Source organism: Ostrinia furnacalis, unplaced genomic scaffold (genome assembly GCF_004193835.3).
Source record: "Ostrinia furnacalis isolate ACB-3 unplaced genomic scaffold, ASM419383v2 OfSCF5116, whole genome shotgun sequence".
Lineage (NCBI taxonomy): Eukaryota > Metazoa > Arthropoda > Insecta > Lepidoptera > Crambidae > Ostrinia > Ostrinia furnacalis.
Window position 1 is genome coordinate 32906 of NW_021135355.1, and position 12435 is coordinate 45340.

The 12435-nt window shown below is 45.6% G+C and overlaps 1 protein-coding gene across 6 annotated transcripts in view; it reads right to left on the reverse strand.

Annotated features, from left to right (window-relative positions):
• Positions 1-12435, reverse strand: part of l(2)k05819 (transmembrane protein 94-like protein l(2)k05819) — a 31800-nt gene that overhangs the window by 14927 nt on the left and 4438 nt on the right. For 5 of the 6 annotated variants that reach the window (XM_028315430.1, XM_028315428.1, XM_028315429.1 and 2 more), the window contains 10 exons: positions 11443-11651; positions 10224-10443; positions 9916-10119; positions 9277-9461; positions 7335-7458; positions 6750-6884; positions 6005-6150; positions 4850-4980; positions 3584-3660; positions 3053-3252 (listed from right to left, as the gene is read on the reverse strand). In XM_028315430.1, coding sequence (XP_028171231.1) covers positions 3053-3252; positions 3584-3660; positions 4850-4980; positions 6005-6150; positions 6750-6884; positions 7335-7458; positions 9277-9461; positions 9916-10119; positions 10224-10443; positions 11443-11651 — 1631 coding nt within the window. Of the gene's footprint in view, positions 1-3052; positions 3253-3583; positions 3661-4849; positions 4981-6004; positions 6151-6749; positions 6885-7334; positions 7459-9276; positions 9462-9915; positions 10120-10223; positions 10444-11046; positions 11202-11442; positions 11652-12435 lie in introns of those variants that run through there. The other variant, XM_028315433.1, reaches the window with a different exon arrangement.

Below are 12435 nucleotides of genomic sequence, written 5' to 3' on the forward strand. Positions count from 1 at the left end.
GACTTCGACGGAGTTGTGCTTAAGTGGTGGGGGCCCCCGAAAGGGGCGCTTTTTCGGTTTTCCAGTTATACCGCGTAAAGGACTTACCCTATCGAAAAGTGGTCTTCCTGATGGTTGAAGGGCATTTAATTCTGCATTAAATAAGACCAAATTCATATGTTTTGAACAAACCGTTCTCGTGCAAATGTTCGGCAAAGTAGAAAATATGTGTATAATTAATGACCCTCTCCACGTCCAATGGCTCGTTACCCGCAGGCTTCCAAGTCTTGAAAAGGAGCGCCTCAACCAGTGTAACCCTATCAAGGCATACGAGCTGGATTCGCCGATCCTTGTTCGCCCCGTTCCTTAACTGCGGTTGCTGCACCTCTTCCTGGCACTCACCTGAACGACTCTGTGTTACCTACTGTGGCTGCCCCTCTTCCTTGTATCCTCCTGCACGACTACGTTGCCTAGCCGTATGCCTGGTCTAAGGTTTGACGCCAAAAATCAACAACAACAAGTTCATATTAAAACGCTGAAGAGTTTTTTGATTGTTTGTTTGAACGCGCTAATCTCAAGAATTACTAGTTTGATTGAAATAATAATTTTTGTGTTGAATAGCTCATAAATTGAGGAAGGCTATAGGATATATACAATCACTCTACGACTAATAGAGCCGAAGCAGTAAAGAAAAATGTTGCAAGCACGGAAAATAGTATTTAAACTATTTTCACGCGTGCGAAGTTGATTTTGTGGCGTCGAACCTTGGACCAGGCATACGGCTAGGCAACGTAGTCGTGCAGGAGGCTGCAAGGAAGAGGGACAGCCACAGTAGGTAACACAGGGTCGTTCAGGAGAGTGCAAGGAAGAGGTGCACCAACCGCAGTTAAGGAACGGCTGGGACGCACAAGGATAGGCGCATCAAGCTCGTAAGCCTTGATAGGGTTACACTGGTTAAGGTGGCCCTTTTCAAGACTTGGAAGCCTGTGGGTAACAAGCCATTGGACGTGGAGAGGGTCATTAATTATACGTATATTTTCTACTTTTCCGAACTTTAGCGCGGGAACGGTTTGTCCAAAACATTTGAATTTATTATTCAATGCAGGATTAAGTGCCCTTCAACCGTCATGAAGACCACTTTTCGATAGGGTAAGTCCTTTACGCGGTATAACCGGAAAACCGAAAAAACGCCCCTTTCAGGGGCCCCCACCACTTAAGCACAACTCTGTCGAAGTCGAAAACTTAGGAGAGTCTTAATGGGCAACCAATGAAGCCATTAAAGCAAAAAAATCTTTTGTAGGAATTATTTCCGATTTAATCAATTTTTGTGTTTAATTCTACTGGCCTATAATGCAGCAGTTTATGCTTGAGCTTCAGTTGAGTAATATGCTTCGTTTTATAATGTCTTTCTTTTATGTTATTCCAGTAGTGTTATTGGATAGGTAATTTGCATATTTTTTCCCCAATAACTTCAAAGATGTTTCATTAAAAAAATATACAAAATTATTTAACAAAGCGAAAATAAGTCACCTATGATTTTCTAGACAGTTTGAAGAATAGGGGGAAGTCTATTTCACACAGAGTTACCAAAATCCACCAACACAATGTCTTTCACAAGTAAGTTTTTAGTTTTAATATGAAACTTTTCCAATTTTGTTAGTGGAGCTTGGTAGTTAATTACACATCAAAACTATTTAAAAATAAAACACAGAAATGATTAAATTCCAAACAACAAAAGAAGTCATCTAACATGTCGTGTTGTGTGGTTTGTTTAGGTGACCTTAACGATGGCTGTGCGTGTTACAAAACCTTGTTACGATGGGAAGCTCCTTGTTAATCACTACACTGATGGTAAGCTTGTTGCATTGTTGACTTATTGTCAGCATTGGGAATCGAACCCAAAGACAACGATGAAACCTATTAATGTAGATTATTCAATGATTTGGTTATGTTATCCCCACCTTTTGCAAATACATTGTGTTTAATACTTATGCTAATCTTCGTAAGCAACACTGCCCCTTCATAAATCACCCTGTAGTCTAATTCAAATTATTAAACGTGGACCCTCGATATTATTGTAATTCAAGTATAGTACAACCTTTAACCAACCCATTTTAATGTTAAATTAGGTCTTTTTGAAGGTATCCTTCCGTTTGGCCAAATTACTTTTCGCCAAATTTCACTTCGCAAACAACTTATCGCCAAAGTTTCATTTCCCAAATGAACTTTTAGCAAATGTACTTTTCGCAACTATTTCATTTGGTCAAATTATCATTTGGTTAAATTTTACTTGGCAAATGTTTATATAGCAAATGTTTTATTTTTCCAAATATTATATCCCAAATAATTTATTTGGTCAAATTGACACTTCACATGCTTACCCACCGTTACCCACAAATCAAAGCACAAGGCAAATGATCATGGTTTTCACAAGAATTTTATGTAAAACAAAGAGATTGCAGAAAATAGTATGGATGCGAAAGTAGGTTTTGCAGAAAATAGTAGGTTAGGTTAGGTTAGAACAGTGACCCTTAACGCGCGAAGGCGAGCGAAGCGTGCCGCGGCAGCGGCCGCCGAGCGCTAGAATCACCTCTATTGTTAATTAATCATTTAGTTTCGATAAAAATAATGAAATATGAAAATAAATTTATAACAAATTTTATATTTAACTACCCACTACACAAAATAATAACCACAAGCTAATTTGTATTCCATTCTATGCACCAATCAAATTATTTTGTAAATAATTTATCGTGAAATATTTTTGCCAAATGAAACATTTGGCAAAACATACTTTGCCAAACAATAATTTGCTAAACAATAATATGCCAAAAAAGACATTTGCGAATTAAAAGTTTGCAATAAGTTGTTTTGCCAAATGAGAATTTGCCAAATGAAAATTTGCGAAACGTTGTTTGCCATGTGATAATTTGGGAAACGTTTTTTGGCCAAACATTAGTAATCCGTTTTTGAAATCTATAATGAAGTTCTGGTCATATATTTCCAATCCCATCTACTAAGAATTTACTTTCTTTTCCCAGGGAAGTTTATTTTCAATTGTGAATATTGTTACCTGGGCTCAGTGTCGTTCATGAGCGATATGTGGCAGTTCCATCCTGATTCGAGGCCCATTTTTTCGCTGAAAACTCGCGAGCGAAGTTCGTTCTCCTTGCTAAAGTGCACGAAGCGAACGCACGCTCGCTCTAGCCTTTCAATCAGCTCCACCATGTCGCTTTGCGCCTGGTACTGCATCGTCACCATGCCGATGAAAACCTGTAGGATGATTTCATATTGTTTGATAAAAATACTAAACAATCATAGTAAGTATGGATGTTGAGGACATCCTATACGAAGATGGAAGAAGATTATGTATAAGCACGATATGAGATATGACTTGTATAGTTGTCAAATCATAGTGTGCGATCACGAATAAACAGTAAGAACAATAACTGGTTCATAGTGCTTTAATTATTCCAAGTCATTCATGCAATGATAAATTGTTTGTAATAGTGAATGGGAATGGAAATGGAAATATGTAGTAAAATCGTGATACCTAATTTCGGTGTCGTTATTTATGAATAAAATACATAAATGAAATGCCAACCTGATTACACTGCATGTCAAAATAGCCCTCCGCGTCATTTACATCTTCATCCGTCACCTCATTAAATAGCAGTGAATCTGAAGCAAACAATGATAGCATAAGTATATGGTAGCCTTTACACAGCGCAGTCGCGAATGCTAAAATGCAGTCGATGCCGCAATTGCCGCACGAAGCAAAACATGCAAGTAAGTAAGTAGTTTCAAGGAAATGAAGTCCGAATGTCGTGCGTATAAGGTAAATAATTCTTTTCTGGACAATAGATTGTGCACAGAAATTAAATTGTCACCTCATCAGTTCGATGAAATATACAACCTTATGCAGACATCATTCGGACGTTTTTTGCTTGATGCAATATCGTCTACATTTTAATTCCCTTTAACTCGTAACTTGCCATCTGGCTTCTTGATTATTAAGCTGACGTTTTGTGCACAAGTTTCTTGTTGCTTTCGCACAAAATGGTAAAATAATGATGATTGGTGAAATTCAGTTTATGAGTACAGTTAATTCATAAGATGTCCCAATGTTTAATGTACCATCGTATGTAAGCCAGTAATTTAGTAAGATTCAAAAGAGTTGCGTGTTATTTTTGGTAACCTTAACACCCTGTATTAGTTGTTCTGGCAACTGTGAGGTAAGAAAGAGGAGGAGGTAGGGTTACCTGTAGAGTAGAAATTAAGTATAGTATGAGGGGAGGGAGGAGGAGTTACTGTGGCACAATCAGCGTCAAATAGTTCAGTGGCCTAAAAGTTGATAAAAAACCTTATTACAATAAAATTGTAACAGAGACTTGTTGCAAACTTATTGGTTACTTTAGGTGTTTGACGCTGACTGTACCAGTAGAGTATAAGGCCCCGTTTCCACCAAGGCGGAGCACTGCGGAGAAGTGTTTTGAATAACCAATCAGATTTCATTATTTCGACTTTTCCTCTCCACTCCGCACAGCTCCGTTGCGCGGCGCGTCGTCTCCGCTGTCCAATAGACAGTTTGACACCATACCCCAATAATTCGAAACCACAAATGTTTTAAAAAGACTCTTCATTCTGGTAGTAAAAAGTAGTTTAATTGGGTTGACAAAATAGTGACGTCATTGCTTGTAGTGCCATACAAAATCTATGGGAGAGTTTCGTTTTGACAGTTTTAAAAAGTACGTCAATTGACTGTGGTGTCAACATGTCTATTCTATAGAAAGATTTGACGGCTCTACACTTCTCCGCTCTGCCTTGGTGGAACCTAGGCACTACGTATAAGAATAGAAGGAGTCAGTACCTGTTGAGTGGAAGTGCAACGCGGGCGCGTCGGCCCAGTGCTGCGACAGCGGCGCGTACAGCGGGCGGCTGTCGGCCGGCAGTTCTAAGTATGAGTGCGCCAACGCCGGTGCTACACCACGCGTCAGCGGTCTGTAAGATACACACGAGATTGAGGCTTGAGACAAAGCAGTAAGGTGCGAAATTCAGTGACAATATTAGTATTATTCAAAAGAAAGAAGGATGATTTTTAGCGGGCGCTGTCGGCCGGCAGTTTCATGTACAAGTGTGCCAGCGCCGGCGCCACGCCCCGCGTCAGAGGTCTGTAAGATACACACGAGATTGAGCCTTGAGACAAAGCAGTAAGGTGCGAAATTCAGTGACAATATTAGTATTATTCGAAAGAAAGAAGGATGATTTTCAACGGGCGGCTATTGGCCGGCAGTTCTAAGTACGAGTGCGCCAGCGCCGGTGCTACACCACGCGTTAGCGGTCTGTAAATTACACACGAGATTGAGCCTTGAGACAAAGCAGTAAGGTGCGAAATTCAGTGACAATATTAGTATTATTCGAAAGAAAGAAGGATGATTTTCAACGGGCGGCTATTGGCCGGCAGTTCTAAGTACGAGTGCGCCAGCGCCGGTGCTACACCACGCGTTAGCGGTCTGTAAATTACACACGAGATTGAGCCTTGAGACAAAGCAGTAAGGTACAAAATTCAGTGACAATATTAGTATTATTCAAAAGAAAGAAGGATGATTTTTAGCGGGCGCTGTCGGCCGGCAGTTTCATGTACGAGTGTGCCAGCGCCGGCGCCACGCCGCGCGTTAGTGGCCTGCAAGTTACACACGAGATTGAGCCTTGAGACAAGGCAGTAAGGTGCGAAATACGGGGGCCATATCATAATTCAACAGAAAAAGGGTGATTTTCAACGGGCGGCTATCGGTCGACAGTTCCAAGTACGAGTGCGCAAGCGCCGGCGCCATGCCCGGCGTCAACGGCCTGTAAGTTACACACGAGATTGACCATTGAGACAAGGTTTTAAGGCACATAGTATGGTGGCAATGTCAACATTTTAATTTTTGTAATCACCCGATTACTTTTGTCTACGGAACATATGCTATAATCATTAACTCCATGTAATTAAGGTCCAAATTCCATTAACATCATATCGTACTTATAAGCGAAGGCAGTGCAGTAGGCCGTGAGCGAGTTCCTCTGGTAGAAGTCGATGATCTTCTTGCGGTCGGACGGCGAGATGGGCGTCAAGTCGCGCCCGTTCCAGTAGTCCACGCACGAGTCCAGGATTATGTCCGCGGTGCCCTGCCAAGCGAATTTCAACCTTAAATGTTTGTAGCAAGTTCGGATTTATTGTATTCTATAAGATTGGAAACACGTGACAATATTCCGAAACAAAAAGCACTGCAGTTTATTTCGTTATGCTCACCTACATGAGTATTCGATCGCGCATTTCCATGCAAACCTAAAAATATGCGACAGTGACTCGAAACACAAAGCCCTAGAGTTCATTTCGATGTGTGCCTTGACGAACACGGCGAACTTGTGCGGCAGCGTCACGTTCTGAGTTGCATTCTTGTACTGAGGTGCAACTGCTTTACGATAATAACGCAAAACACAGAACTCTACAGTTGATTTGTGCTATAATAACCCGAGACACAAAACACTAGAGTCTATTTTGCCGTGATCACCTGCTGCAGCTCGCTGGCCTGGTCTTTGACGAGCATTTGCGGCAGCGGCACCTTCACTCTAGTACTGAGGTGCAACTGCCGCACGATAAATGACCCGAAACACTAAGCTATAACTCTAGAGCGTTTATTTTGGCGTGAAAATCTGCAGCTCTCAGAAACTACGCGACAATAACCCGAAAAACAAAGCACTTAAGTCTATTTTGCCATGTTTACCTGTGTGAGCATTTGCAGCTGGTTGGCCTGGTCTTTGACGAGCACGGCGAGCATATGCGGCAGCGGCACTTTGACTCTGGTACTAAGGTGTAACTGCCGCACGAACCGAGTCTCGCGCCGGATTGTGTCCGCTTGCTGGAAACAACGAAGAAAATAATACAATAAAAATAATACTATACCGATTACATTTGGGTAGTTTACACCAGCAGTCAATTGACATACTTTTTATGTCGCACGTTATTTTCATTATCAATACAAGTCGATGACGTTTGCAAGCTGTCAATTTCAAATAAAAACTAAATTATAGTTCCAAAATACTGAACTGTCCTATCCATGACATTGACAGCGGGGCGCCACCGTCAATACCGGATCGCTGGTTCCGATTTTTGCCATGTTGGAAACCATATAGTTGAACGATGGTAGCGCCCCCCTGTCATTGAGTTTGGTGGGACAGTTCAGCGTGGGTCATCTATACTTTTGATTGGAAATTATTTGAGTTATTAGGTCTAGAATAGTGTCTTTTAAAAAAAGAAAATGAGAAGAATGTTACTGAAACTTAGTTTCCGTTTTAAAAAAGGCACTTACCAAATGCCTGAATACCGCGAGGCAGTTCTGCACGCTGTAGGTGTCTGCGACGGCGTCGGTGAAGCCGATCTGCTTGGCCAGCTCGCACAGGCAGCGCCGGTTCGTCACCGGCACTAGATCCTCGCTGCAATTTATAATAACAATCACAAAAACTTATATGGTTGTCCAAAAAGTAATCTGAAAAAAATGTGTCTAAATGTATTTCACTTAGCTCTTTTGACAGCTCTTTTATCAGCGTTCTCCAATATCGAGGTCTCGGCTTTTCGATAAGGGAGAGGGGAGCGTGGTCACGTCTTAATCGAACGAAGACTCCTCAGTCTTCGTTACCACAGCACCGTCCAACCGTCCACTAAGCGGCATCCGCTGCCGTTACTAGTGATTTCCACATAAACTACCGTCTGTGCTACGATTTAGGTATGGATAAGTCATTGGCCGGGCTCACATCGGACAATTACCGCACTCTGATCACGTGCACAATGCACATATCCATATCGTCGTCATCCACAGTGCAGTGCATTTAGTGTCGTTTTAGCGCTTACCAGTTAGCGCCACTGTAGAGCAAGGTCCTGTCACTTGTTAGCGGCTAAGAGAATGGCAGCAGCCTTGTGAGTGATTCGACAGTCTCTTTACCGCTTTAGCGCTCACCAGTTGTCTCCCTTTTAGAGCAAGATCCTGTCACTTAAGACAATGACGTAAACTGGTGAGCGCTGAAGCATTAAAGAGACTATCACATTTACACGCGCCAGGATATTGTATAGCTCACCTGAGCGCCTGAGCACGTGTTGAGCAGCGCGGCCAGCCCCAGCGGCTTGAGGCGCGCCAGGTGCTCCGCCAGCGCTGTCACCTGCCATGTTGTATGCTCACCTGAGCTGCGCCTCGCAGGTGAGGTGCGCGCAGAAGTGCGCGTAGGTGTGGCGCGGCGCGGGCGCGCACGTGTTGAGCAGCGCGGCCAGCCCCAGCGGCTTGAGGCGCGCCAGGTGCTCCGCCAGCGCTGTCACCTGCCATGTTGTATGCTCACCTGAGCTGCGCCTCGCAGGTGAGGTGCGCGCAGAAGTGCGCGTAGGTGTGGCGCGGCGCGGGCGCGCACGTGTTGAGCAGCGCGGCCAGCCCCAGCGGCTTGAGGCGCGCCAGGTGCTCCGCCAGCGCTGTCACCTGCCATGTTGTATGCTCACCTGAGCTGCGCCTCGCAGGTGAGGTGCGCGCAGAAGTGCGCGTAGGTGTGGCGCGGCGCGGGCGCGCACGTGTTGAGCAGCGCGGCCAGCCCCAGCGGCTTGAGGCGCGCCAGGTGCTCCGCCAGCGCTGTCACCTGCCATGTTGTATGCTCACCTGAGCTGCGCCTCGCAGGTGAGGTGCGCGCAGAAGTGCGCGTAGGTGTGGCGCGGCGCGGGCGCGCACGTGTTGAGCAGCGCGGCCAGCCCCAGCGGCTTGAGGCGCGCCAGGTGCTCCGCCAGCGCTGTCACCTGCCATGTTGTATGCTCACCTGAGCTGCGCCTCGCAGGTGAGGTGCGCGCAGAAGTGCGCGTAGGTGTGGCGCGGCGCGGGCGCGCACGTGTTGAGCAGCGCGGCCAGCCCCAGCGGCTTGAGGCGCGCCAGGTGCTCCGCCAGCGCTGTCACCTGCCATGTTGTATGCTCACCTGAGCTGCGCCTCGCAGGTGAGGTGCGCGCAGAAGTGCGCGTAGGTGTGGCGCGGCGCGGGCGCGCACGTGTTGAGCAGCGCGGCCAGCCCCAGCGGCTTGAGGCGCGCCAGGTGCTCCGCCAGCGCTGTCACCTGCCATGTTGTATGCTCACCTGAGCTGCGCCTCGCAGGTGAGGTGCGCGCAGAAGTGCGCGTAGGTGTGGCGCGGCGCGGGCGCGCACGTGTTGAGCAGCGCGGCCAGCCCCAGCGGCTTGAGGCGCGCCAGGTGCTCCGCCAGCGCTGTCACCTGCCATGTTGTATGCTCACCTGAGCTGCGCCTCGCAGGTGAGGTGCGCGCAGAAGTGCGCGTAGGTGTGGCGCGGCGCGGGCGCGCACGTGTTGAGCAGCGCGGCCAGCCCCAGCGGCTTGAGGCGCGCCAGGTGCTGACGCCAGCGCTGGTCGTCGAACTCCACGCAGAACGGCGCGTTCTGGTCGTGTGTTAGGTCCAGGACCTGCACACAATACAATAGATTGGTTCACATCACTAGACAATAGGGTACATTATGCAACTCTGCGTAGGGAGCAGCGCCACTAGCACCAAAGAAATTTTTTTATGAGCTGTCAATATGTGATTATCTCTATTGCTTTTTTATATGGCAAAGGGAATTTTTAGATCGCGATCTCGCTTGACAAAGCTGCTAATAATCAAATAACCCATGCCCATGGAGCTCCTTTCACTTACTAGCTCTGAGGAGAATGCAGGAGATTTGAGGAGTTACGAACACAGGACTCACTTCCACACAGCTGGTCAACGTTAGCCGAGCTATGGAACTGCTTAAATTCCTCAAGTTTAAAGCGAGAGAGAGAGACACTTGAATCATCCTAAGAGGAGAACAAAAGGAAGACAGAAACACCTGTGTTTCTGTCTTCCTTTTGTTCGCTTCGCATCGCTGAGTCCTGACTCACTTCGACAATAGTAGACGGCTCTGGGTTCTGCTTGCCGTCGCCCAGCTGGTCGAGTGTTGTCTCGCTCTGGCGGCCCATAGAGCCGGCCAGGCTCGTCTTACTCGAGCTGTGTGAGGTAGCGCTCGAGTTGCGGAGAAAGAACACCTTCTCTGCAGTCGGGTTAGGCCACGATAGTATACCCTTCTTGTCTACGCAGCTGAGGGCCTAAAATTATAGAAAAAAAATATATAGAAAAAACAGTTTATTTTGTTCATAACAAGCTGATTCCAATTCATAAGTATAAAGAAAAAAAATCGTTGTACACTTACCGACAAAGATCCCAGAACGTGCACAATATTGGCCGTCCTCGCGACCATGTCTTCTTTACCTAAGAGGATATTTAAAAATGTTTTGCCTAAAGACTTCAAACTCTCTGGTTTCAGATTAGATTCGCTGAGCGCTTGTATAAGTGGGTCGCTGGCGTCTTCTGATATGGAACAAGACTTCGGACGGACATACTTTTGGCGTGTTTCCGAGAGGAGTTTAAATCTGAAAACCACATTTTTAAAATAAGCATACCATATTTGTAATGTTCAGGGAATGGGACCGGCGATCTTTGGAATATTAGTCCGGTACGCAAGCCACTAGGCCAGGTAGCAGACAAATAAATTAAAGCTGCTGCAACAAGAATATCGAAGTGATCTTTAGATTTTAAAGTAGTTTTGTGGATCAACATCCTAGAGCTAACCACAAACAAAAGAAGATCTTTAGACTTTGAGGTCGGTTGATGGACCAATATCCCAGACCAAGCCATACACAAAAGAAGTAGATCTTTAGATTTTGTGTCCGTTATGTTGATAAATTACACAAATCTGACCATGAAAATAAGAAGATCTTTGGACTATGAGATCGTTTTGTGGATCGATATCTTAAATCTGGATCTTAAACCTTACCTAGCCAGCCCGTAGCAGTAGAGCGTGACCCAGGCGAGCGGGAAGACGATCTGCAGCAGCGGCAGCGACGCGGCGATGGTCTGCAGGAAGTAGATCTTGGTCCAGTGCGTGGCGCCCGGTAGGTCGTGCACGTGGCATCACGCTCGCTGCCACTACCACTAGCAGCTATACAATAGACAGTTGGCGTGTAGAGACTGACCTCGCCAGCCCGTAGCAGTTGAGCGTGACCCAGGCGAGCGGGAAGACGATCTGCAGCAGCGGCAGCGACGCGGCGATGGTCTGCAGGAAGTAGATCTCGGTCCAGTGCGTGGCGCCCGGTAGGTCGTGCACGTGGCATCACGCTCGCTGCCACTACCACTAGCAGCTATACAATAGACAGTTGGCGTGTAGAGACTGACCTAGCCAGCCCGTAGCAGTTGAGCGTGACCCAGGCGAGCGGGAACACGATCTGTAGCAGCGGCAGCGACGCGGCGATGGTCTGCAGGAAGTAGATCTCGGTCCAGTGCGTGGCGCCCGGTAGGTCGTGCACGTGGCATCACGCTCGCTGCCACTACCACTAGCAGCTATACAATAGACAGTTGGCGTGTAGACTGACCTCGCCAGCCCGTAGCAGTTGAGCGTGACCCAGGCGAGCGGGAAGACGATCTGTAGCAGCGGTAGTGACGCGGCGATGGTCTGCAGGAAGTAGATCTCGGTCCAGTGCGTGGCGCCCGGTAGGTCGTGCACGTGGCGCGCCACGCTTGCCGCCACTACCACTACTATTACGAGAGGCAGCACGATGCCCTCCATTATCTTCACTGTACACTGCGTGACAAGATTTAATTGAGTGCTTATTTATTAAAATAAAATAATGCTCTGATTTGCCGCAAAAGGAGACACAATAGAAATACCATTGTTGATTTACGAACGACTCAATCTGTCGAGTCTACTTTAAGATACCTTTTCAGATCTAGAAATTTTATGCTTTTCAACCTCAGAATACGGAACAAACCAGAAACCGTCAACGGGCGTAAATGTGTATTCATATAAAGTACTCCAAATCGCACTACTTTGACTTTAGAGCAATCAGTCAATGGCCGGCGCGCGCATTGTTTACATATCCGTCAGATTGACACTTTATAATTAAATTATGCCGTCTTGTGCCGTTCCAACATGTAAGAATGCTACTGGAATTACGAAGAAAGTGCATGGGATCATGTTTTATCCGTAAGTAGCACATTTCCAATTCATTTTAATTAAATAATAATTTTCAAAAAAAATCACGGTTGTATTTTGTAAGTGTTGCCACAGGTCAACGGAATATTTTACCCTACTTTTTTATATTGAATTACATTTGTCTACTTATAAAAAATTCACGCGTTAATTTTGTTAGCGTTACCACAGAATAATGGAATATTTTCCCCATCCTTTTTGTTTTAATTAGTTTTTAGTGTAATTTCATCCATGACATGACAACCTGATTAATTAAATTATAAGTGCCACTTGTGGTCTAAACTGAATAAATATTTTTGATTTTGATTTGATTTCAATATATTGAATTAATTTATAATATTACTCCCTAATAATGAGGAGATAATAAATTACTATC